Source organism: Leptosomus discolor, chromosome 18 (assembly GCF_034619465.1).
Source record: "Leptosomus discolor isolate bLepDis1 chromosome 18, bLepDis1.hap2, whole genome shotgun sequence".
NCBI classification, from domain to species: Eukaryota; Metazoa; Chordata; class Aves; order Leptosomiformes; family Leptosomidae; genus Leptosomus; species Leptosomus discolor.
The window spans coordinates 4,830,654-4,855,795 of NC_141408.1; the positions used below are offsets into that span (position 1 = coordinate 4,830,654).

Consider the following 25,142-nt stretch of genomic DNA (forward strand, 5'->3'; position numbering starts at 1 on the left):
AAACTAGACACTGAAGCACATGGCCTAGAAAATGCAGGACAGCTGGCAAGGCGCAGACAGACTCAAGAAGCTAACCTCAAGGTAGCATTAGGTGGCAAGGATTACTCCACATTGCATTAATACCAAGGAACATCTTACCAATAAGAAGGTAATCAAGGCGTAAGTGACCAAAGGCAACCCCTACCACAATCAGGCCTCAACTCTGAAAGCTGCAGGCAGTTTTTAAACAGGTTTTTTTTTTTTTGCTACCAAAATACCCCCGTAACTGTGAATATATACGCTACTTCCACAACTTCAGTCACACACCTGAAGCAGCAAGGCAGTATTTGCAAAAGCTCTCCCCCCAGGAAGCCCACTTCTCAAAATTGGGCAGCCCTAAAGGCAGCAATAAGCATATTAAGCATCATCTGAGCTGCCGTGACTAAGTGACTTCTTCAATTGACTGTTTAATAAAGCTTTGCTTGTTTGCTTTACTTCTTACCTGCTGATGTTGCCTGGCTCCCACTGTGATAGACTTGACAAGAGTATCTACTAATGGCTTACACATGATCTGTAACAAAGAAAGACACAGTCTCTTATTAGCGGTTTGCTGACAGACAGGTTTGGATTTCAAGCAAAACAGTATGTATTTTACACAGCTTCTTGAGAAGAAAATGCCACAAGAAAGAAAAGTGCCACAAATCAGCAACAGCTTACTTGAAAATTAACAGCTTTGCTCACACCAGCCCTGAGTGAAATCTTGATCACAAGACAATCAGCAGCAAAACTCTTAAATTGGAAAAATCGGGCAAAAATTTCACCTCTTGTGTTCTGCCTGGTTCTCGATTTAAGTCTGCAGCTGTCTGATATTTTACATAGGCAGTTCACTTCAGGCAGAGGAACAGTCTCAGAGGCAAAGGAGAACAAGCCAAGTTAGACTGGAGAATGTCAGAGCTTGGGGAAAGATCTGAATGCACACGCTAAAGGAACCTGTCTCCACAGTTGTTTCTGGTCATCTTAAAGTTGTCCTCTGTGACAAGTCTTGATCAAAACAACCTTTCTAGAGGAGTGTTCACTGTCAGTAAAGCTTGATGAACCTCTGTTCTGGCCTAATCCGCCAATTTCTATTATAGGCAAAATATTTCCAAATTGAGAGGCACAAAGTATCCAGACACAAGAAATGACAAAGCATCTGGATTGCAAATACTTTACTGGCACACTGCTAATGTTGTCCATCAGGCACTGGAAGGTCTGGCCCTAACAAAGCATGGCAGCAGTTTGCTGCACAGTTCACTGATGTATTGTGCAGACCACACCACCTGAAATGGCTTCTTTTGGGGGTTAAGATGACGATTAAAAGAACTGATAGCTCTAGCAAGTGGGCAAAGCCCAGCTTTAAACAGGCCGGTATCTGTGTATATCATTACCTTTGTTTTATAAAAGGGATGAGCTTAAAGATTTTAAAAGACATTTCTGCAAGGAACAGTCACGTGGAATCCACAGGCTCTAGAAACCTGCAGATGGGATCTTAAGCTTGCCATCCCTGTGGGCAGCACACAACCCTTCTCTTCCCCCTATTTCACTAACGTATGTAGGTGGCATTGTGGGCTGGTGTCCTAAGAAACCTGGTATGCAAAAGAACTCTTTCTTGGATGGATTCCCTCAGAGTCTGAAAGCATCCTCCCCTAGTTACACAAGCCTGTGTCTCCTCCCACCCTCCAGTCAGACATCAATTCTAAAAGCTTGAAGCCCTTGAGAAAGGGCTTCTGCCATCTGTCTCTACCTCACTGACCTAAAAATCCCCGAAGAACTGTATGACATTCAGACCCAAGGCCTGTTTCTTCTGTTCTCATAGTGGAGACCAGCTCCAGGCATAGGTCAAGTTTGCAGGAAATACCTCAAACATTTCAGACACTGTCACTGTTTAAACATCCAGCTTGCAGATCAGATTCCAATTAGAGTCTATGCTCTACAGCCTTCTTGGAAGAAAACTGATAAACTGAGCATGCAGCGAGTGCAAAGCTGGACAGCAGCTACATTAGCTGTTTAAACCTTGCTCATCCGTGTTGTCTTTAATACCGGTAGAAAAATTAGAGCTTCTTAGGCTATGCTTCAAAGAGCAGCCTTCTGTTCATCTTCATTCTCCATACAGTATCCCAATCCAAACCACAAATGAGACCCTGACCTTCTACGGCATCAAAACATGCAGCATTAAGAGTCTGAGCAGGTGAAGATCCTAGGAAACTTTACAGCAGTTTTAAAAGCCTGCAATAAAGCAGAGAAGTTTCTCTCCCTACTTTCCCCAGAATTACAGCTGTACTTTGGAGCCACCAGAAGACAACATACCACACAATAGTCAGCAACACTTACCGGGAAGCGTCTGAAGAGGTCATGGAACATGGAGCTTGTAAGGGCACTGTTCCGTTTAGTCAAGAACTGTGTCAGTGCTTGCTGATATATCACAGTCACCCTCTCCAGATCCAAACAACCTCTGCTCAAAAGCTGAAAGGAAAAAGCAGAACAAAAAAATTTCTAGTGAAACACGAGGATGAATCACTAGCAACTAAGTAATTAATTTCTACTACCACTGCACACTGATTTTTTCCAACAACTACATATTCTTGGGTAGCTTATATGATACAAGCCTAGGAGATACAACACAGAACCATGAAGAAACAACAAAGTGGTCCCCAAACACGCTCTCCCAAGCACCAATAGCCATATGCCCAGGTCAGTGAAGGGCAGCACAGGTTCCTAGTAAGACTACATATGCTGCACGTGCTGTGGTGTAGTGTGGGGGCTGTACTTGTAGGTTTGTGGTGGGCATGTCCAACACACATGAGGTTCACAAAGCACTCAAAGACCATCCTGCAGCAGCTGCGCTGTGCACGTGGTGTTCTCAGCTGTAGAGCTATCTGAATCTGTAGATATTAGTGTATGTAAATATCTAGACTTTCATACACTTAGCAGTTATGTCCAGGATTTCTAGGCACCCGACAGACAAGCCCTAGCTCTGCTCAGATACCCAGCAACCCCAGAACTGTGTAAATGCTGTAATATGCCCCTCTGCGGGGAACAAGAAACCCAGACATGCAGCAACCAGCTGAGACCTGCACAGGCCATACGGATCTAAACTAACAACACAAGGGTGAATGAAGAGCAAAGTGGGAAGCATCACATCCCAACATTCCTGATCATTCTCATATTGCCAGGGAAGCACAGCTCTCTGGGAAGAAAGAAAAATTAAGGCCCAGGTGGTCAAAGCTGTGATATTCACAATAGTGGATGGGCCTTTTGCAAACCTCTGCCCGAGCAATTTTTCCACGGCCTCATAGCAAGTTAAAGCCATGCTAATGTTGTGTTCTGTTCGCAGGTCAAACTCCCAGTGCTACTGCAGCTGAACACAGGCTAGAGTGGAAGAGGCGAGATGGACCTTGAAATACATGACCCCAATTCCCTAGTCAAGCGCCTACACTCAACCCTCACTTGATACACACATCTGCGGGGAACAAGTGGATCCCTCCTCCCATGCAGATGTTTACTGTAAAAAAATTCTTCCATAGTAACGGGCTTTTCCATAAATCTGGCCATCATAGGGTCTGCTCTAGTTCTACTTTGCTGCTTACTGAAAAGCTCCAGATTATGCCCACAAAGCATTGCTCACTGGAAACACACCACACCCTTGTCTCTGGTTCCCCACTGCGAAACCTTCCTGGCCTCAACACGATGTCAGCACCAGCAGCATCACAGAAAGTGAACTGTGTCACTTCCCTCAAACCAGCAACTCACTTTAGCCACTGGCTGTGTCCTTGGCCGATTAAGACCACAGCTCTTTTCCTGCAGGAATAACAGCCTTCCCCATGAAGGACAAGGAAGCACAAGGATGCTGTGAAGCATGTCTCACTCTAGCTTCAACGTCAAGTACATTGTTTATATTTCCCATAGATTTCTGTTTTTCTTTCCAGAAAGGCCCAGCACAGAACAAGAGCCGCTTAGATTAATACTCATGGTCTCTCACTAAGCCTTAGAAATATTGGCTATCTTTTCAGCCACTAATAATATCTCAGTGTTTGTAATTTCCAGGCCCTCCCTTGTCATGAGGTAGCCCTGTTTATTTTCCTCCACCACAAAATGTCAACAGGATTAAGGCACTGATCCCAGCACACAATTTGAGAGGCTCAGAGGCAAGTAACAGGCTAGCTGGTGAAACACTACTTGCCAGGTTTCTAGGGGAGGTGACTGGACTGGGCTGCCCAATATATAGGGCCACCAAATTCAGAAACTTGTGAAATTCAGCAGAGACAGTAGGTGAAAGGGAACCAGACAGTAAAGCTTCCAAAGTAATAAGACAGCCACAGCACGACCAGATGAGGTCTCCCTGCAAACAACTGCCACTGAAATCAGGGCTGCTCCACACTCTCTTCACCCTGAGATAACTCAGTCCAAATCTCAGAGAGATAGTAGTTCACTCTCATCCATCACTATCCTCTGCCCCCTGCTCCTCAGCACCCTCCCAGAAAAGAAGTCAAGAGGGATTGCCAAGAGATTAATGGAAAAAATAGCAAATCAGCCAGGAGAGCAGGATAAATATACATCGGGCTTCCTTGGCAATTAACCTGGATCCACTGTACATCAGCAGCCCCTGGTGGCTACGGGCAAGCAGGCGCTGCAGAGGCAGGAGGGTGAGGGCCAGAAGGGGATGGGGAATGTGACAGCTTTATGGAAAACAAATCGTGTAGACAGGGATCTGCAGGCAGCAGGAACAGTGAGACTGAGTAAGCAAGGCCCACTCAGCAAAATGGGGTAATGCAACTTTACTGGCAAAAAAACTGCCTCGAGAGCAGCCTGCTGTCTTACCTGACAAGCCTGCGGGATGGTGCTGCTCTGCTTCTCTGGCAGAGGGGTAGGAGGGGTTGGTGACTTCTCGGGCGTGTTTCCTTTCAACACTTTGAGCAGGTATAATGAGGCACTAAAAACAGAAAAGGGGAGAGAACACAGCAGTTACCACAGTGTCACAGTGCCACTGCAAAGCCACCTGAGGGCAGAGGCCAAGTGACGCAGCTTATTCTGTACCAAGGGAGGTTAAAGAGCCCAAGAGGGTCCCCTCTTTCAAGTCGAACCCACTCTTGCCAGATCTAAAGGCAAACAAATCCTAGGAGGCAGCATCGTTTCCTTATCTGTCACTGCAGTCAGACATCCCCACTATCAGCCTAGTTTCCTCAAGCTCACGCTTTTGGCTAGCACTGCTCGAGGACTTCTGCATTTGCCCAGGATTTCCAAGCGTACACAGCTCAGCCAGCGCTGCAGCCAGCCTGCTGCTTTTGAGAAACCTTGTTTTAAGCAGGCACGGCTCCACTCAGGACTGCCACTGCCAGGAAGCTGCCAGGGAGCCGCGCGGCACACACAGCCGGCCCTGTGTTGCCAGGAAGCACCGTGGTTCCTGCACAGCCACAACCAAGCGTGCTGCAGAGCCAACACTGCCTGACGGCACTGGGTTGATCACAGAACACGGCAGCTCCTGCATACACAGCTGTGCTGAGAAACACCAGACGGAGTATGACAGTCCTCCTGAAACTACCTGCAAGTCACAAGAGAGCCTACTGGTAAATGGCACTCCCATTTACACCAGGGAACAGCAAGATTGCTCGTGTTTCCTAACAAATATACATATGGCTTATCCTAATTCACCTGTATGCGGTAGCAAAGGAGTGATTAGTGGTAAGTACAGTCAGGACTCATAATCATTACTGTCCTCATTGTGCTATCACAGAGACAGTAAACCACGGTACTTACAGAACGATCACTGCAGATTGACTATAAATTGCGCTCATCCCCACACTGAATCACACACAGTTCATTACTCCCCAATGAAGCCTCAAGGAAGCGCTTCCCACCACTATCAGCAAAGCTGTACCAAACCATTTCTGTATCACCAAGCCCATAGAGAACGATCACCAAAACCATGGCCATCTGTTTTAAAATGTTTCAAACTGCCAGGATGACTGACTAGTTCTCCTGTAAGACACAGACACTAGCACCCAGCCTTCATCGAGTCTCTCGCTTCTCTGCCATTTAGACTGGACATGAGGAAAAATTTCTTTACTGAAAGTGTAGTCAAGTATTGGAACAGGCTGCCCAGGGATGTGGTGGAGTCACCGTCCCTGGAGGTGTTCAAAAAACGTGCAGATGTGGCACTTCGGGACACGGTTTGGTGGACACGGTGGTGTTCGGTCAACGGTCGGACTTGGTGATCTCAGGTCTATTCCAACCTAATGCTCTATGATTAAGCCTGCTTACAGACCAGCCCACAGCACCGTGTAGAGACACTCCTTTTTAACATTCACCTGAAATAATAGAGTGCCACTGAAGAGTCAGTGTGCCTGCAGGCTTTCTTCACAAGCCTCTCCACAAAAGCGTGCAAATCTTCTCGCAGGGCATCCGCTCTCTTGCAGTACTGCTTGGTTCGGCACAAAGAGTTCCTGAAAGAGCATTAAAAACAAACCCAAAGCCATTACCTACAGAAAGAGCTCTGGGAAACAGATTGCTGCGAACCCTTATCCCTGGGCTCAGGGTGACACACCACAAAAATGGTGCTAGCGGTGGGCAGCAAAAGAGGCAGTCACTGCTGTGGCAAAAAGGATGAGGAGACTTACCGCTCTGCCTTTGAGCACCTATTTAGGCATCAGAGTCAACTTTCCTCCAGAGCTCCCACAAGGGGGGCTGACTGCCTCAAACCCTGTCACTGCAGAACAACAAGGGACAGAGAGCAGGGCTGAAAATGCTTTAGAGCAGCGCTGAGGATGTCAAGGAGCACAGAGGACACATCATGACACACACCATGCATTATGCCTGTATCTAGCTTCTATCATGCCTCACTTCTGGCCACGAACAGAGAGAATTTGCAGTCTGCCTGTCTCAATAGTAACTTGTTGGGAGTTTCACTCCAGCCACAGCAGCAACTCTGTAATCCCAGGGAGCTGTTGCATGGTCTGACCCGGAGGTCAGAGGCCTGTGGAGATATTCAGTGACATGGCACTGCGCCTGCAATACCAATGTTTGTTCTTAAGGTTTCCACCTGCAGACACATTTGAACACAAAGCACCTTAGACTAGAAAACCCAGATCCTAAGCCCTTTCCTACAGGTTATGACTAAGCATTGCATGCATGTGTGGTGCTGGTAACCTATTCTACATAATCTATAGGCATAGCCATGGTCTTCAACCTTAGAAAGACCAACTTCTGGGATTCAGCCAACACCACTGGTGAGCATCAAAAGCCATTGCCTATTATCTGAAGGACTAAGGACACTTACTGGAAGATATTGGCTGTTTTCTGAAGGAAGTCAACCTCCTGCTTGTCAGAGTCTGAGCTCATGCATTGTTCAATCACCCGAAGCAGGGGCTCAATGACGTCAAACACCAAGGGGTTCTCTGATTGCTTCGTCAGGAACGCTTCCACCAGATCCAGCACCTGCAAACACAGTTACTGATGTGAGAACTAATGTAGACAGGAAAACATGATAGATTTACCCAGAGCAGCTCCTTCAGACTGGATTGGGCTACATAGCAGCTGGAAGAGGCTGAAGAAAACGATTTGCAGCTGAGATCTATACACCTTCTGCTATAATTTGTACTGCTAGGGCATGAGAAACTGAAAATTAAAAATTTGAAACTGAAGATTAAAGGCTGTCTGTTGACTTTGGCCTATTTTGTGCAGTGACACCATTTAGAAACAGCAGTTATGAGAATCACTGCCACCTGGCCAGACCTGCAGTCACTATAACTTGGCACATATCTCTGTCAGCACCATTGACTGATAGCTCTCACCCCTGCAAGACCCCCCTGACCTTCAGACTTCATTAACATAAAATCAGCCTCTTACAGCACAGCATTAGAGTGAAAACACAGTAAAGCCAATGGCTCACTACACCATTCAGCTTTCATCTTGGCTAATCTGACAGCAGACATTCCTATATGTAAGCAGCTGGAGCTGTCCCTGGATGCTCGCATACCCTGGACAGTCCATGCTGACACCAGGTGGCCTGAAGTCAGTATTACAGTCACGAATAACCAGGGGGCGTTAGCTGTAATCCTCCTGATTTTATTAGCATAACAAGCCAAAAAAAAAAAAAGCTTACATAGCAAAATTACCAGAGGGATTTTATGCATGTTACACCACGGCACATCAAGCTTGTCCACTTTACAAAAACTGACAGGCAGCGACCTTTGGGTAGGCGTGTGGAAGGATCTAATAAACTGAATCTTTTTAAATCAGCAAACGGAAACCACAGTTCACTTTTTGATAGCTCAGCCCTGTTCTTTGTTTTGAAGCAGGCATGTGAAGCCCCCAACCACTGACCAGGATCTTGCTGTGCCAGGTGCTGTACAAAGTCAGAACAATCCAGTCCCAGCCTCCAGGAGCTTATGACACACACGAATGTCCAAGCTGTTCAGTGGCAAGTAGCTCATGGCATGCAGTAGGCTACAACTAATGTGCTAGTAAGCCAAAGATCTTCACACTAAACACTCATCTCCCACCTTAATCTTGAAATCCCTCCGTAGGATCTTCTCTTTCCGCATCCTGTCTTTCTCATCCTTCTTTGCCTGGATCCGTTTTTGCTGCTCCGCAAAAAGGGCTGAGATGTTCTTGTCAAGAGCCATCATAGCCTCATCATCCAGCTCTTCATCACTCTCATCTCCTCCCTTTTGTTTTTAGGACACAAAAACAACATGTCATTTCACGTGTTTCAAATAGACAGCGGGGAGAGAACCACAGCCAAGAGCAGACTCACAGTCACAGTAGGGATGTAGCTTCCTCTAGAACCAGACTAACATGGGGAGGGAAAACAGGTGCTCAGATCAATGAGAAATCTAGCTTGCGTTTCCTATCAGGCAATCCTGGCTGCATAGAACTAACACGTAGAGCGAGAGGATCACGAGAGGAAAGAGGCTGAGGTTTTGACACTGACTCCCTCTGTGCTGTTCGTCCTTCAGTAAAGACGTTAACACGTTACTGCGTCTGTAGCCTTTACAGGAATCGTTAAACCACCCTACAGGGCTGCTACAAGGAGTCTCCAGAGCAGCCTACAGGGATTCCACTCCTCCACACAGACCAGCCAATACAGGCACCATGTAACAGCATCTCAACACTTGAGTTCACGTCAGCCTCGTTTATTACAGGCAGGAACACAAGCTGTATCAGGCTAGACTGGACAAGCAAAAGCACTCAAGGCACACTAACAATAAATAAATGAACGCGTTACTTATTCCCACAGCTTGAAGATCCTGAGCTCCTGCTTCTCATGCCACACAAAGATGACTGCCAGGGTTATCACTGCATGGGCTCAGATAGGATGTGGCCATTAGATAATCTTTCACCACCCCAAACCTTCTGGTATCTGTATCAAGGTAGGCAGTGAAAACATACCAAGGCATTCCCTGCTTGGAGAACGTTCATCAGCTGACTGCGAAAATCATCATCAACTTCTTCATTCTCTTCCTCATCTCCACTGTCATTCTCTTCCTCAGTGTCGCCTTCATTCGAGGAGTCCTCGCTTCCTTCCTCATCCTGAGGAAGAAAAGTTCACCTCCTGACCCCACCGTTCTTCAAGCCCTACTCAATTCTCAGGTGTATTGCTGTTCAGAAATAAAAATCAAGCCTCCCCCCATCCCACTGCCTTGCTTCCAGTCCTCAGATTCAAGTACAGACACCTCAGTTAACAAGATACCAGGTCTTCACAAGAGCTAAAAGCTGAACATAATACAGGCTGCTCTGTCATACTAAATGAGTATCAAAAAGAAGCTTCCAAGGAACATCTGAAGTCACATCCCCCATCTGACTCTCCTTTCTGCTAATGCTTGTACTGCTTTGTGACTTGAATCTCTGCAGTTGAATCTCTTGAATTCAGATGGCTGTGCATCACAGTGACAGTTGAGTCTATGGCTGCAAAAAAGAGGCCTGTGCTAATTTCAGGATGTGGTCATTTGTTCTCAGGAACTCATCTACTCAAACAGCCACACCTACAGCGGCATTTTCCTTCAAGGCCAGGACACTAATAAACATGCACTTCCAACAAGCCATTGTTTCAATTTTAAAATAAATCTTAATAGATTTGTCAACAGCCATTTTACTCAAGACAGAGAAATGCAATTACATCTATTACCACAGATCAGAAGCAACATTATTTTTAAATATAAGTGAATGTCTGAAGAGTATTTGTCACTGGCAATGGCACATCAGTTACCGTGTCCTGTGCAGATTTGATCTTTTTGTCTGATTCTTCCATCACAACAACAGCACTTTCTTCATTTTGCTCTTGGTATGGGTCAAGAACCTGCAAAAAAGAGGGACTTGTGGGTTTTCAGCGTTTTGTTTTGATGCATTTCTTTTGTACAACAGACAGGAATTTCAGCACAGTAAGCCAGTTGAACAATGAAACAGTAAGCAAGGGCATTCAACTTTCTGGCTTACAATATCTTGTTTGTTAATACGCTTTCTATAAGGAAAAAAAAGGTGGAGAAAACTGAAAAGGTTGGTGACATCACACATTCTGATGTGTTACAAATGAAGTATTAGCTTCACCACATAAAGTACCTGACAGCTCATCTTTGCAATCCACGTATTACTCTCTCAGAAGACGCAACCTTACTCAGTGGTACAACCAATTCAGATTTTCAGTGTCATTTATTTTTAGCACATCTACACTTAGCCTTTCGAGAAAAAAGACGTTCTTACCATTTATACTCAAAAAAAAAATAAATTACCAGCTATATAAACTGACCCAGGAATTTCTCCAGCCTAAAACTACCAAAGAATACAGCTCAAAGTTAGCAGATCTCAGGCTCCCACTAAAAAAAAAAAAAATCAAACAAACAAAACCCCCCAAAAAACAGCTCCCTATAAGCTTCATTTAAAATTCAGTAGCATGCATTATTGTCAGACAGTTTCTAAATCAAGGAGGATTTTATTTAATCCCAAAACAGAGACATGCTTGTGTATCTGTTAGGGACAAGACAGGCAAACAGGCCTCACTTACATCCAGGATCAGCTGCAAGCCCCTTTTGGTCAGGTTAGGGCATATCCGTACAAACACGCTCTTGGAAATCCGACGTATGAGTAGGCTGGGCTGGGCAAGGAGGGAGAGAAGGATTTCCACCATCACCTCAACCCATCCTGGCTCTGCGTTGTCTGCACAGGAACAAACAACCAATGACAGGAAGGGGCAAAAACAGTGCACTGGCACATCAGTAACAGAGTACAGAAAAATTCACCAAGGAAAAAAGATAGTCCTTCTAGCTGACTATTAGAAGCAGTCATTCAGCAACACAGACCTGAAATAATAAAGTATGAAGCTCAAGATTGTAGCTGTATTGGAAGGCTACTAACCATAGGGAAAAACACGCTTGAAATTGTCTTTAGGCCACTGCAAAGCCTTACCAGGTAACCAAACCTACTATTCATTGAGTCATTACTTAGATCAGCAGTTCTGCAAATCATGCAACACCTACTCGGCCACATTAAAGCAATCAGAAGCTAGTCAGCAAAAGTATATACATTTTATAGTGTTTCCAATGAAATCAGGAGTCACAGCAGCCCATGAGAACTGCTGACATTTGAAACTGGTCCATTAGTCCAAAAGCTTGGGAATCCTGATCTGCGTACAACCAAGCCACCATAGAATTACAGCTTCCATTTTCACAGTACCCTCAAATTTACACAGAGATTTAAGGAGAACAACAAGTGCATAGTTAGAGAAGAAGACAAAAGACCAAGCCAGGCTCTTTCCTGGTGAAGTCTCAACCTAGCTCCACAAGCCTTAAACGAGGACTAGCCTAAATCAGCATACAGGCTGTATCTACACAGAGGAAACATTTAGTTTACCCAGAGCTTGAGCTCCAAAAGGCCCAAGTTTCAGGCCTGCTGGCTGTTAGGAGAGCCCACAGCTTTGGCCAGGCAGATACCACCACTTCAGTCAAGCTCTTGGCCTACAAAGAGCAAGGACTCAAAACCAGTGAGCACCCTTGGACACTGCTCGCCTGAACAACAGCCAGCTCTGAAGCCCACTCATCCTTTAAGAGGCACACAGGAACGCAGCCCACTGATGATGCAGATAAGAGAGCTGGAGCAAGAGACAGAGTTAGAAAGACAAGGAAAAAGGATGAAGGAGAGGGGATTCTCCCGGGGATAAGTGCATCAAGCCAGAACTGATGCAGTCAGAGTACTTCACTAATGCAGAAGTGAACGCTTCACTTTTGACAGACCATTAACAATCCCACTCTGTAGGAAGGACTTACCAGTCTTTTTCTTCTTTGGTTCTTTGCTGAATGCCCTCTCTGTGCAGTTCAGAAGGTCACTCAGAACATCCATTGTTTCAGACTGATTCTGTTTGATCACAAGCAGACAGTAAACACCCTCTCTGAACTCCCCACTACCAAAAGCCACAGAAGGAATATACCCTGAATTTAAGGACCTCTCTAAATAGGTATAGATACTAAAATCAGCTACTACCTTTGCAGAAGAAACCATCAAACTAAGTAAAAATTACTCCACTTAGTAGCAAATCAAGGGCAAAACCAATGCTCAGGCCAAGCTTTGCCCCTGCAAGTTGATGTCTACAGTCAGTGCAGGAATCACAGTCTATTAGCTGCCAATTGCCCATTTTTAGAAGCCAGATGCTGTGAAATATCGGATCTCTGAACACAAAGAAACTCTCTAGCTCAGAGTTCAGAAATCCCAGCTATCAGCCCGTTTCACACCACTCAAATATGCTTCAGAGGTCTTACCTTGAAAATATGAATGGCCATTAAAAGCAGAAGTTGCTGGAAAGCAACGACTTTGGCACTGTCTGATTTATTTTCCTTCTTCTGCAGATTCTTCACAGACTGAAGTGTTCTGAAGAAACAAGCCTTTTTGAGTCTTTCACGATTACAATAGCAAATCCTCTCTCGTGCTCAGACTTAAAACAGGACCAAATCTATACTTCTGTACTTAACATTTAATTTACTAAAATTGTATATACATACAGTAAACAATCTTAACCCAACGATAGTATTTCACTGTGTGTGGCTTATAAAAAACTCTGCACTTGGGCACAGGCTAGATTCCTAATACTACAGATAAGGCACAGACCTTTATGGAAAACCAAGCTCAGAAAAGAGCACCAGAGAAGAGTCACTGAGAAGTTAGTACAGGCATTATAAGATTAGCAGAGCTATAATCACATTTGGGAGGGGGACTATGAGCAAAAATAGAAAAGTCCATGGCCACCTACACATAGTTAACACATAGAAGGAACAGGAAGAAAGGAATGGGGTGATAAGAAACAGAAAGGCATCATCCTGACACCCAGCCACAGGTGCAGGATACTCAAAGGGAAGAAACAGAACTGCCACTGCCTGTGAAATGGCTCTGCTACAGCAGCCAGAATAACAGCAGAAGGATGAGAGAATAAGGCCCAAAGAGAGGCTAAGACTAGGGCTTTTCCACCTTCCTCATCTCACCAACCCAGCACCCAGCTTCCCAAGCATCTCACCTCTCCCAGGCATCCCTCTGTCCCTTGGTAAAAGGCTTCACAGCTTTGACATGCTCACTGGAGAGCAGCTTGTTGGCATACTCAACAAGGAGAAAGATCCACAGCTTCCCATCTGCAGTCACACCATGGATGTGCTTCTCCCTCAAGGCCGCAGCTTTTGCGGTATCCCCCAAAACAGTCAAGGTATTTAAAGTATGAAGTAACCTGCAAAGAAAAGCAGCCAGCGTGTTACTGTCAGAGGAACCAGATGTCCTGCTCACACTGTCCAAAACAACGCCCGCCGTTAGAGCACTCCCATCCCAGAGCTCCGGTCATTCACTGCAACCCCGATTCACAGGGCCTGAGTTCCAACCCATGCATGTACCCAAGCCCAGTAATGTAAAGCTCATTGTCTTGGTGTCCCCAAGCACACCTGGTACCCCCAAGGACACTGACTATTATTCTCAGCTGTTTCCCATTCTGTGTCCCACTACGTCCTCTGCTTTCCCTCCAACGTTGGAGCATCCGCTTTGGTGATCACACAGCATCTACTGTGATTAACTCCACCTCCCTTAGTACGGGGAGGACTGCGGAGCCATCAGAGGCTCTCATGCAGAGCGGACTGAAAGCCAACAGCAACCCACACAACCCCACATCTCTCTGGGGTCCTTCCACTTCTAGCTTGCATCAGAGGCAACAGAAATCTTATGATAAAAAGCAGTCAGCTCAACTCTACATCTGCCTGATCATCACACCCGTATTCAGCAGGTTTGCCATGCAAAATTATGTTTTTATTGGATAAAACTAAAGGATCTTTGGGAAACTCATCTAGGATTTCCTCGAAAAAAAAGCATTCGCTGGTCCTGGAGTCAAACAAATGCCCCAATAGCAGCTCACCATCCCAAACCTCTTGCTCTGCCACTTGTAGGCTGAGATTATCCTCAAGAAAAAAAAAAAAAAAAAAAAATTTCCAAGCTTAAAGCATGCAAGCAAAATCCTTACCCAAATAAGTAGTTTTCTGCCACTGAATGAGCCTGTTCATCTAGGGGCTCTGATGGAAGGATGTTTGCCTCACGTATTTGGGAAGTCTTTTTCTTAGTCTCAAAGAAAGCGTGGAAGAAGCAAAACCTAGAACAGACAGAAAAAAGAAGAAAATTAAGAGCTAGCTTGGTCGTAACAGAGCAAAACCAGCCCATGCGTGCAAATAGCACCACGTTTTTATTCAAGCACTGAAAAAAGTCATTATTTACAGTAAGACCCCCTCCTCAAGGTACACAGGGTAAAGAAGAGAGAAGGATGCTCAGGACTTCACAAAAAGTGAAGTGCCAACACTTGAGGCCACACAATACAATACTCAGATTGTCAGATTTGGGTCATATTCTCCAATACTTTTAAACTGACAGATAAATACTTATTAAGATCTGATGCAAAAAGATCACAAGTAATATCTTCAAGCAGCGTAGGTAACCAGGAACCTAAAATTTACTAAAAACAAATGGGACTAGGATGATTTTAAGTGCCTGAACTACCAATGAGAAGAGCCCGACCAAGTTTCCAGAAAGTATTTTGAAAACAGACCCTAGTCTCCTCAACAATCTATGTTATGGAATATTTCCACTATTGAATCTACCTCGTGTCACGGGGACAGCTTAGCTGGAATATTGCTATAGAGCTAAACAGAAGTATTCCAAGCATGTGTGGCATTAAGGCTTTAAATCGTTCTCACCTGGAAACGTCCATCACAAGGCTCTCTTCTTTTTTCACTGGACTTTCAATGATGTTAACCAGTCGGTGGATGATCCATTTTCTTAATCGAGCAATCTTATGCTGTGCTCTTTCAACAAGGAAGTGGACACAATCAGTAGTTTGAACACTACCCCAAAATAAACATAAACCACACAATCCACTGCAGCAAGAGGTGATTTCCAGATATTTAGAGGCTTTACACTAAAGATGGCAAAATTATATAGCAAGAAAGCAACAGGTACCTAAGAAGAGATATTAAGCTTCCCAAGTTTGCTTTTTACTATGCAAAAGACAGTCTCTCACCCCACTGAGGTACTGCAGTTTAGCAAAAAGCACTTCATGAATTCCAGTAGTCAGTAGAGTGAGGTCATAGGTGCACAAATAACACATAGACATACTGTTTTAATAGCTTACATCTTCTTCCTAAGAGGCCCCCACAAGCAACCCAGTACCCACAGCACCAAGTTGTGGGTACTCAGCGAGCAGCAGCGTCAAGGATAGAGCTTTCTCTTGGGAAGTTCTCCTAGCTGGAAATTGCTACACATGCCTGTCAAGGATATAAGTATTTACAGGCTGCTCTTGAGACACGGAAGTGGGTGCTTTGCTGTGGGCCAAGGAGATGAGAGCACTCAGGCCAGTTTAACAGTCAGATAAAAGGGATGCACAAATCCTACAAAGACCTGAGAGTCTGCAGTGAAAAAGGAAGCCACTGGACATTTTTGCCAAAGCAGTTTCCAGGGCTAGAAAAGCAAGAGAAGAGGCTTCTTTGGTGAATCAGTCTGCTTCGGTCAGGCTGGCTGGTTCTCACCATGTTTGCTCCTATCTGCAGAATTGAATTGTGCCCCAGCAAAAGAGCCAGATGCTGAGGCTAAACCTTCTGGGACAGAGGAACAGGACAGGCAACAACTGTCAACTCACAGCAAGGGAACCAGCAAACGTTGGCTGTCGAAACTGGACTTCACACAGGTAGCTACTCTACAAAACAGAAAGAGGAAGGTGCACCATCTATACACTCACATGTTTACATTTTCCCGATTTTGTTTCTGCCGGTTACTTGAGAAGTCCAAACAACAGTCAAAGTCTGGCCTGAGAAACATGTCTTTGAGCCAGTCAACGTATTTTTGCAATGCCATTGGCTGCAGGTGTCTGACTACCCTGGAAGAGCTGGACAACACTGGGTAGCCTTGGTTGGTGAGGGTAGAGAAGCCAATCATCACTGCCAGCTGCCTCTCCAGGTCATCACAGCTGTTCAGAAATTCATCTATATATCCTTCCATCTCTGGAGCAAACTTAAATCGGTCTGGAAGCTGAAAAACACAGTCAAACAAGCAGGTTAGGAACCTCACACTGAGCCTGAGCGTCTCTGTAAGTACAAATCGCTGTACGGATTCGACTGCAGCAAGTACATTAAAGTCACGTGCCTGACATTTGTCATAAGGCATACAGCAGGTCACCAATTTCACCTCATGTTCTTCCTCACGTAGGAGCAACCACTATAAGCAATCACAGAATCCTGTCATGTACCAACTTCAGCCCTTTAATATGCATCTTCCCAAACAGTCAGGCTTCAGCAGGCCGGACCACAGGCTGGCCAGTGCAGCTAAGCTCCTTGGCTGATCAGCTCTTATTTTGGGTGAAAGTCCAGGGTGTTTCTCACATCATCTGCCTTAGACCTTCCCTCCATTTGGAAATTCCCCCATGTCGATTCTACTCTCTTCTAGCATCCCTGGACCCTGCTGACCTACAGCGGCTACAACAAACCCCACCTTCTCTCCCTAGTGTCTCAGAAGTGTTGAGGCATTCTGAAAGGAGGGGGAGTTGACATGTTCAACCTAAAAAACATATCCTGAGGTGTTGCTGTTTTGTGCTAAGTTCGATCTTCAGTCCTGCCACTGATCCACAAGACATAGAGCTGGCAGGCTGCTGGCCTTGAAACACTGTGCAGCAGCATGCAGACCACCAGGACATGTCCCATCTCACGACACATCCCATTTACTTATGCTCTTTCACAGCCCACAGTGTTCAATCCCACTTATTTGTCCTGGAAAAAAATCCAAAAGCATAATGGGAGAAACCTCGAAGAGGGCAAGCTGTGACTTCGTTCCAAAAATGCAATGCAACTTTCATAAATCAATAAAACGACTTGTTTGCTACAGTGTCAGATCAATACAGCGACCTGGGGGAGCAGAAGCAGTAATGAAAATCTAGGGAACACTGTTCTTTTAAATAAAGGGGCTATAAATTCCTAACTAACTACAAATCCATCCAATTATAACATAAATACCCCTGCAAGAAATCTCACACAAAATACATCTTAGCAAGCTGCCGCTTCCACTGTTGGAGAACTCGATACTCGTGCAACAGTACTTCTGGGAGAAAAACTCCAGGAGAGACTGCGGTAAACAGGCTAATATCTCAAAACAGGGGTTTCATCAATCACCTCTCAACAAAAGCAAATCAAGTACATTTGCACCCCTGTTGAAAAAAAAGTGGATTCAGGAAGATAACTGTCAGTAAATATGAGACTCAAGCTTCATCTAGTTCCATCTCCAACAACAAGCAGAATCCGTAAGAAGGTACAAGATCAACAGTATTTGCTTTCCAAAACAAACAACCCATGTCAAGGAACAAAACAAACCAAACCTACAGAAACAACAACAAATTCAAACTAAGATCTTCTCTACTTCCTCATCATCAACAATATCAGGGGCTCCTTGTTCCATTTAGTCAATCACTGTCTTCAGTGGATTTGTATGTCTCAGACAGGACTTAAATTAACAAATTTTTTGATGCACGTGGAAGAACACAGCCCAATTCGCTGCGCAACAAGCATAAGAAGCAAGAAACCAGAAAACAACTAAGTCAGTGGATGAAACCTGGAGGAAGTTGCTCCATGCAGGGAGGCACCATGGTAAGCACTATTTTCAGAGCAAACCCACACATCTATTGCTGCTTTGATACCAGTAACAGAAAGACTGCAAAGTCCTACTTCTCCCAAGCGAGGACAATGATCCTAAGGAGGCTTAGGATAATGTTACCACAAAAAGCCAAAGCCAAAGCCTGTTTTTATCAGTATTCCCCTTTTATTCTTCCTGCCTTTATTGCAGGGCTGTGCTGTTTGCTGGCTTGCCAAGAGGGAAGGAGGAAGAGGAGTTCCAAAATCCAATTCCCAAACAAAATTTGTGCTTAAACCTCAGATGTGCTTACTGAAACAAGTACTAACATAAACAAAAGCATGAGTTGCCTCTTTTTGTCTTTGCCTTCAAATGTTCATGCAACACCCAGCAAAATGACAGACAAAAAGGAGCTTCTGGACATGCAAAATCAAAAGGACTGTTAAAGGATGACATATGACATCGTCAATATGCTGATGGCTGCCCTTCCTCTGCTTCACCCATCGTTAAGAGCTTTCGCAGCGACATCAGTGCAAGCAAGTGGGTCAGTGCTTAACAATTTCAAACCCCTTGAAGTCTGAATGAAAAACAAACAAACCGGCAATGACGAGTAAACACAGTCTATACTCAGCCCACTACAACCAGTGGTCATACAATAACCTTGCTTTTAGTAAGAGCCAAGGTCCAAAATTACATAAACTTTTTTTACACAGGATGACATGAAACTAGAAAGGGGGTGGAGAGGACTTCTGCTCAGGACAGGGTGTTTAGCCCCGAGCACAAGCACTTTCAGAAGACCTACCTGAGTCGTTACCACGTGTTGTCCATAGTGCTGCATCACCTTCCCTTTGAGAACCATCTGTAGCTGATCCAGAGACAACAAGGGGAGAGCACTGCCCAGCAAACGGTAGCACATGTAACTGGAAACAAAGAAGATTCCCTCAGGTAGAAGCGTGGCAGTGAAGCCGCACACAAGGGTGAGACAGAGAAGTGGTGGGGCAGGCTACATGGAGCACGCAGGAAGGCAGAGGGCAAAAATTTATGCATCCTGTGTTCAAAAACCCTACTTGCCCAAAGCTGACTAGCACAGCTGCTAAGATCTCTCCCCACAGCAGGTCCTCCACTGCCTAGAAATAGAGGAGTCCTCACCAACCGCTCCTTCCTCAGTCCACTTTCTGGAGCTCTTCTCCCCAGGTATTTTATTTCCATAGGCCTCATAAAAACTTACTTAGTTTTGGACTACACAAATTTACTTAGTTTTGACAAGTTACTGTCAAATCTGATCAAAATTGCTCAACGGGCTCAGGAGTTATTAGATAGACAGTACTCGCCCCATTTCTGCAGGAAAGCAGGCTAAAACAACACTCCTGAGGACAGAAAGGGTATTTTCAGACTTATCCAAGAAGTAAAACAAGACTTGAAACGCTCAAGCTTGGAAAATGGTTTCCTTTCACTCATGTAATTCGTTACAAATTTTTTTTGTAGGTGCACCTCTACAACTTTTAAACTCTTGACCTAAGAAAGATTTAAACCTGGCCACTGACTGCCTTGCTATGGTCCAAATTAAATTATGCTCCCCCAAAATGCTCACAGATCTGTATTCCCAATTTTGCATCATTTTTATACAGCATGAGTCTCAACAGACAACTTAAATAGTCCTACAAAGATCTAGTATCAGACTTGGAAAAGAGGCTGAAGTAGCTACTGTTATGATGTCAGCCATAGCCACATCCTGCTTAAAAACACAGACCATGCCAGAATCCGAGCATATCCAGGCATTTTAATTCAGTCCATCCCACAAAGCACAAGTCCAGCAGTATTAGACACAAAGTTCAGAACTGGGGTTTGTCTACACAGGAGCTGTCCTTAAACCACGCAAGCAAACCCAAACGACTCTCCCTCCCAACCACTTAGAGAGAAAGGGACAGTACAGCTCCTCTGACAAGTCTTGTAGGAGCAAGGTATGGGCATAAAGGTGTCTTAAATCTAACAAGGTACATCACCTTTATGTGCTGTCCTAGCTAAGTTTAACCTCAAATTTGTTGTACGTCACCATTCTAAGAGAAATTTCACTAACCCCTGGATTTAGGCTCCCTATAAAGTTTCTCAGGAATACCTAAGTAACCAAAAGCAAGCGTTCTCACATCGTTCAGGAGAAACCGTATGCTCCACCCTACCACAGGGCAGCAGAAAGACTGGGGCAAGAAACAGAAGGCTATTATGGAAAACAACAAATAAGGTATGTTAAAACAAACCTCACAGGTCCCGATTTCTCCTTCAACAGCCCATTCTCCACACCTTCCTTCCAGAACAGTTCAAAGGCATCTTCCTTCAGAGAAACTTGTAGCAAATCAAACACTACACCGGGCAATTTCTTGTCCTTCTTCTCAGACTTGGCAGCACTTTGCAGAAGCTCTACAAGTCTAGAGGAAGAAAGAATATAATGTGAGAGATCCAGCCTGGATGGGATGGCTGAAGGCCAAATTCATCCTGCTGAAGGACACATTTCCTGAGCACCGCAGGCTGTCTCTTGGAAGAAATGACAGAGCTATAATTTAAGAACCTGCATAACGGTTAGCACTCAAACCTCAGCAGCACCTGCAGTGGCAAATATCAGAAGGAAAGCCACATTTCTCTCACTGCTAACCAAGAGACCAAAAACACTGTGTTTAACGCTCCTTATTTGAGAACTTGCCTGGGAATATTTTCCTCATTTACAACAGTAGGTGAGCCAAACAGCTTCTTCAGATTTTTAGGCTTCAGAACACCAGGGAATTTCTGTATGCCCACAAGCAAAAGGTGCAGGTTCTCTGGACATGTGAAAGCTGAAGCAAGGTCACTTTGCAAGATGCCAAACAGGACCTCCTCAAATACGGTTTCAGGAACCTAGACAGGAATGAGGGTGAGATCATATGAGAAACAGCTGAGGGCATTTTACTAACTTGCTGTGCAGTATATTGAACTATCTGCACTGTAGGGCATTTTACTAAAAGCTTGCAGTGTTCTGGAAACTTTAGAAATAGTCTTTATGGTGACACAACCAAAAATAAATAATGGATGCATCCAGTACTGCCATCCAGTCCCCAGGTGCTTAACCATGTGGAGCAGGACAATATGTTGTCATCAGATAGCAATTCTGGTCAACTGACTCCAGCTGCAATTGTTCTCTTGCTGTCTGACTGCTCCTGTCTGTACAGCCGTGCAGCCCAGGGAGGAGGATACACTCTTAGCTTTTAATTTCATTTCCCAAAAATAAGTTACTTGTTTCAGTAAGATTTACTGGTGAACAACTGTGTTCAACCGTTTTAGAGAAAACTGGATCCGACATCTTCATCAATAAAATAAGAAATGCACAAAAAACGTTTTCATTCGTATTTTTTAAAGACTGGATTCAAAATACATTTAAACCTAACATCAAGACTAAAGAACACTTCCATCCAAAACATTTAATTTTGATGTAACACTGTTGGCCTTCACATCTACAATATTCACATAAAATAAGAAAATGAACAAAATCTCTTATTTTACTACATACTCAGAGTTCCTTTACTCCATGTCCCTACATCCTTTCACTCCCAACAGCCCAAAACTCAACCTTAGGCCCAGGCTTGGTGCATAAAAAGGGAAGTTTGCTGTCCAGTTTTCAGGATACTTCTGTTCAAAACAACAGAGGATCTAATGTACCACCCAACCAAGTCAACTGGGAAAAAACAGACTAGGGGTTTGTTGATGATGAAACCAGACTAAGCCTAGCCAGAGCACCCTTCCCAGAATAAAAGCATCTGCCCACAGACAATACAGGAAACAGCTCCCACAGCTTAAACTAACTCTTCCACGCTCCCCTTTCGACTATCAACAAAGTAAGGGAAAAGCAGTCCCCGAAGCAAAGTCCTCCCTCCTCCCACCCACCACATGCCGTGGCTGTACCTCAGACATGATGTCAATAAGAGTTTTGCGAGGAAGATCTCTGAGGTGTGCTTGGTGATTTGCCAGCTGCTGGAGAAGCTGGATGCTCTCCAGCAGAGCTTTCCGGTCCTAGAAAGGAAAGACAAGCCAAAAACAGAGGACATATATCAAAGATTAAGCTGAAGGCTCAGGTAATAATCTGCTCTTGAGACTCTTACACCTACTTGGAATAAGAAACGTACACAATTGCTTCCTGGTAGGCTACCCAGTTTTCCCCAAAATGTTTTTTTTTCTGGTTGTGTCTGATAACAGATCCCTTCCTTCCAGGAGAGGTAGGGACCTCCTGTACTATCTGACAGAGCTCCTACATTCCAGTCAGGAACAGACATTCAAAAGGCACAAAAAGTCCATCGATAATGCAAAAGAAACCAACTGAACTTGATGCTTCAAGTCCCATCTCACTGACTAGCCAACGACCCAGCCTTTCTCTCTAGATCCTCTTTCCACTTCAGCCAGCCCTAGAACCAGTACTGACAAGCAACGTAACAACAGTAATGTCACCTTAACAAGCCGGCCAGATTGAAACAGAGCCATAACTCCAAAAAAGTTTCCAAAAGCAGCATTTCTCACAAGTTTCTGAAAAGTGAAAAAAAAAAGGGGGGTGTTAAAAATCCACTTGAGCGGTTAGATTCCAAGTTCAACTACAGCTCTGAGCAGCGGAGCAGGATGGCTGGAAGATCTAGCCTTGAACACCCTGCCATATGAAGATAACACACCAAAAAGCACCCCCCTGCACGATGTTTAAAACCTGTCTTAGATGATCTTACCAAATCTCAGCTAAAACAGGGCCAGATGATGACGTCACCAACTTCCAGCTTTTATAAACATTTCCATCATTTCATTAGAGTAATTTGCTTTAGCAAGAACCCCAGAACTACAGCATCCACGCACCAAGCCCAATGCTGCTATGAGCCGACTCACCTTTTTCACTTTTTCCAGATTGTGTTTTTCTTTTATCTGTTCCAGGACACTGCATGTTGGAATTTCCTCAAAAGCCTGCAAAACCTGACGAGATGGATGCAACAGCTCAGTCTGCCATTCTTCCATTTTATGAAGTTTTATCGGGTTCAAACAAATTAGAGCTGAACAGTTGTTCAGCATAGCAGCAGATTTGCTGCTTTATTAGGCCAGAATAGGCAAAACTAGATCACTAAAAGATGTGTCAGAATAGGAACTAGTGTAGACATAAATATACCTGCTGATATTCCTCTTTTTTTTTTCCCCTGTACATGACATAGCACGATTAATAATGAGAACATTTTGCTGCAGCCACATGACCCTGTAACACAAGCAGCGAAACTTTTCAGCACTGGCAAGCCCCGATCTAACTGAGAAGAACACAGGCCCTTCTGCATCATCGACTTGTTAGGTGAGATAAGGTCAGATCCCACTGGTGATCCCAATTGCTGGAACTCTTTGCTGTGTTACAGACTCAAACAGCACAGACAAAAAAACCTCTGAAGTGTGTGGGGTTGCCTTTTCAGATCACAGAATATCTCGAATTAGAAGGGATCGATAAGGATCATCAAGTCCAACTCCCTGCTCCTCACAGGACAACCTAAAAATAAACCATATGATTAAGAGCATCATCCAGATGCTCCTCGAGCTCTGACAGGCTCGGTGCCATGACCACTTTCCTGTGGCAACCGACCACCCTCTCAGTGAAGAACTTTTTCCTAATGTCTCCCACATAAGCAGCCCAACACCAGGGGCAAGTCAATTTTAAGAAATCACAATAATTCTAAGTGCAGCATATTTGAAAACCTGGTCAAAGTCTGCAAATTACGGATGGTTCTTGAAGCATATTCTGTAGCATGAGCAGGATATTGGTAGAGCTTACACTTTTATAGGTGCTTCTAAACCAGCCTAGCTCCACTTAAAACCTCACAGTTTTTCTGTGCTCGCTGCAAGAGCCTTCCCTGTCATCCGCATGCAGAAGGCGCCAGAGGGGAGCCCCTCCAGCCTCCTCACAGCCAGCAAGGCCGGACCCCAGGAGCGGGTTGGGGCTGGCGAGGGGCCGCAGAGCGCTCTGCTCCGCGCCCGCAAACACTGACCTGCGCCAGGGCCAAGCTAAAGCCTGGGCGGGCTTCCTCACGGGTGGCTCCCAGTCCTTCCACCAGGCGCCTGAGGGTGTACTTCAGCTCATCGTCCTGAAAGAGAGACCCAGCTCCGGCGGTGCCCGCGCTCCTCCGAGCCCAGCGGGGCTGCCGGGCCCCCCGCGGCCCGCCCGGCCTCTGCCCCGACAGGCGCATTCCCAAGCGAGAGCGGAGGGAAGAGCCGCGCCGACCTGGTGCCTGCCCGCACCCGCAGCCCCTCCGCCCGGCCCGGCCCGGCCCGGCCCGGCCCCGGCCCCGGCCCCGGCCCCGGCCCCCGCCTCACCTTCCTGCCCTCCCGCAGGTGCCGCAGGAGGTTCTCGGTGGCCGCCAGCCGCACCTCCTGCTCCGGCTTGGCGATGTCCCAGAAGAAATCGAGGAAGGCGCGACCCTGCCGCAGCACCCCGCGGGGGTCGGCGACCACCCCGCCGCCCTGCCCCTGCCCCTCCGGCTCCGCCATGCCGCCGCTGCTGCACGTGGGGCCGCCGCCGTCCTCCGCCCGCTCCACCTCTTCCGGGGCGGCGGGGCCCGAGCGGGGCCGGGCCTGTCAGCCCCGCCGAGCTGCGGCTCCCTCAGCCCCTCAGCGCCCCGCGCTCCCCTCGGGGCCGCCCCTCAGCGCCATGTTCCCCTCCCCGTCTCGCAGCCCGGCACCCCCGCAGGCCCCGTTCGTCCCTCCCCTCCCTCTCTCCGCCAAGAGCCTCCCTTGCCCCCCCCCCCCCCCCGGTGCCGCGGTTAGCGGCTTTGGAGGGGGGGCTTGAGTGCTCTCCCCGCGGGGAAGTGGGGGGAGAGGGCTGGCCCCCCGCGGGGGGAGCGGGGCACGCAGCGCGGCGCGGCGCAGCGCGGCGGCCCGGCCGTGCGGGGACAAGCGGGCACTTGAGGTACCGGCACCGTTGGGTGTCGTGGGAGAATATGCGTGTCTTGCAGTTTTATTATAAAACCTGAAATAGCGGCCTG

General features: G+C 46.0%; 1 protein-coding gene across 1 annotated transcript in view; it reads right to left on the minus strand.

Annotated features, from left to right (window-relative positions):
- The window catches only part of MYBBP1A (MYB binding protein 1a), a 61,444-nt gene extending 36,796 nt beyond the window's left edge, over positions 1–24,648 (minus strand). The window contains exons 1-23 of the mRNA XM_086475050.1: positions 24,475–24,648; positions 24,150–24,245; positions 23,017–23,100; positions 22,597–22,671; positions 22,057–22,164; positions 20,825–21,015; positions 20,385–20,552; positions 18,932–19,049; positions 16,253–16,542; positions 15,216–15,323; positions 14,492–14,617; positions 13,511–13,714; positions 12,762–12,870; positions 12,273–12,360; positions 11,015–11,166; positions 10,223–10,312; positions 9,406–9,546; positions 8,517–8,681; positions 7,292–7,449; positions 6,324–6,458; positions 4,837–4,948; positions 2,350–2,481; positions 482–550 (exon numbers count right to left, since the gene is read on the minus strand). Of these exons, the coding sequence (XP_086331176.1) occupies positions 482–550; positions 2,350–2,481; positions 4,837–4,948; positions 6,324–6,458; positions 7,292–7,449; positions 8,517–8,681; positions 9,406–9,546; positions 10,223–10,312; positions 11,015–11,166; positions 12,273–12,360; positions 12,762–12,870; positions 13,511–13,714; positions 14,492–14,617; positions 15,216–15,323; positions 16,253–16,542; positions 18,932–19,049; positions 20,385–20,552; positions 20,825–21,015; positions 22,057–22,164; positions 22,597–22,671; positions 23,017–23,100; positions 24,150–24,245; positions 24,475–24,648 (3,093 nt within the window). The remainder of the gene's footprint in view (positions 1–481; positions 551–2,349; positions 2,482–4,836; positions 4,949–6,323; positions 6,459–7,291; positions 7,450–8,516; positions 8,682–9,405; positions 9,547–10,222; positions 10,313–11,014; positions 11,167–12,272; positions 12,361–12,761; positions 12,871–13,510; positions 13,715–14,491; positions 14,618–15,215; positions 15,324–16,252; positions 16,543–18,931; positions 19,050–20,384; positions 20,553–20,824; positions 21,016–22,056; positions 22,165–22,596; positions 22,672–23,016; positions 23,101–24,149; positions 24,246–24,474) is intronic.
- Between the last annotated feature and the right edge of the window lie 494 nt (positions 24,649–25,142).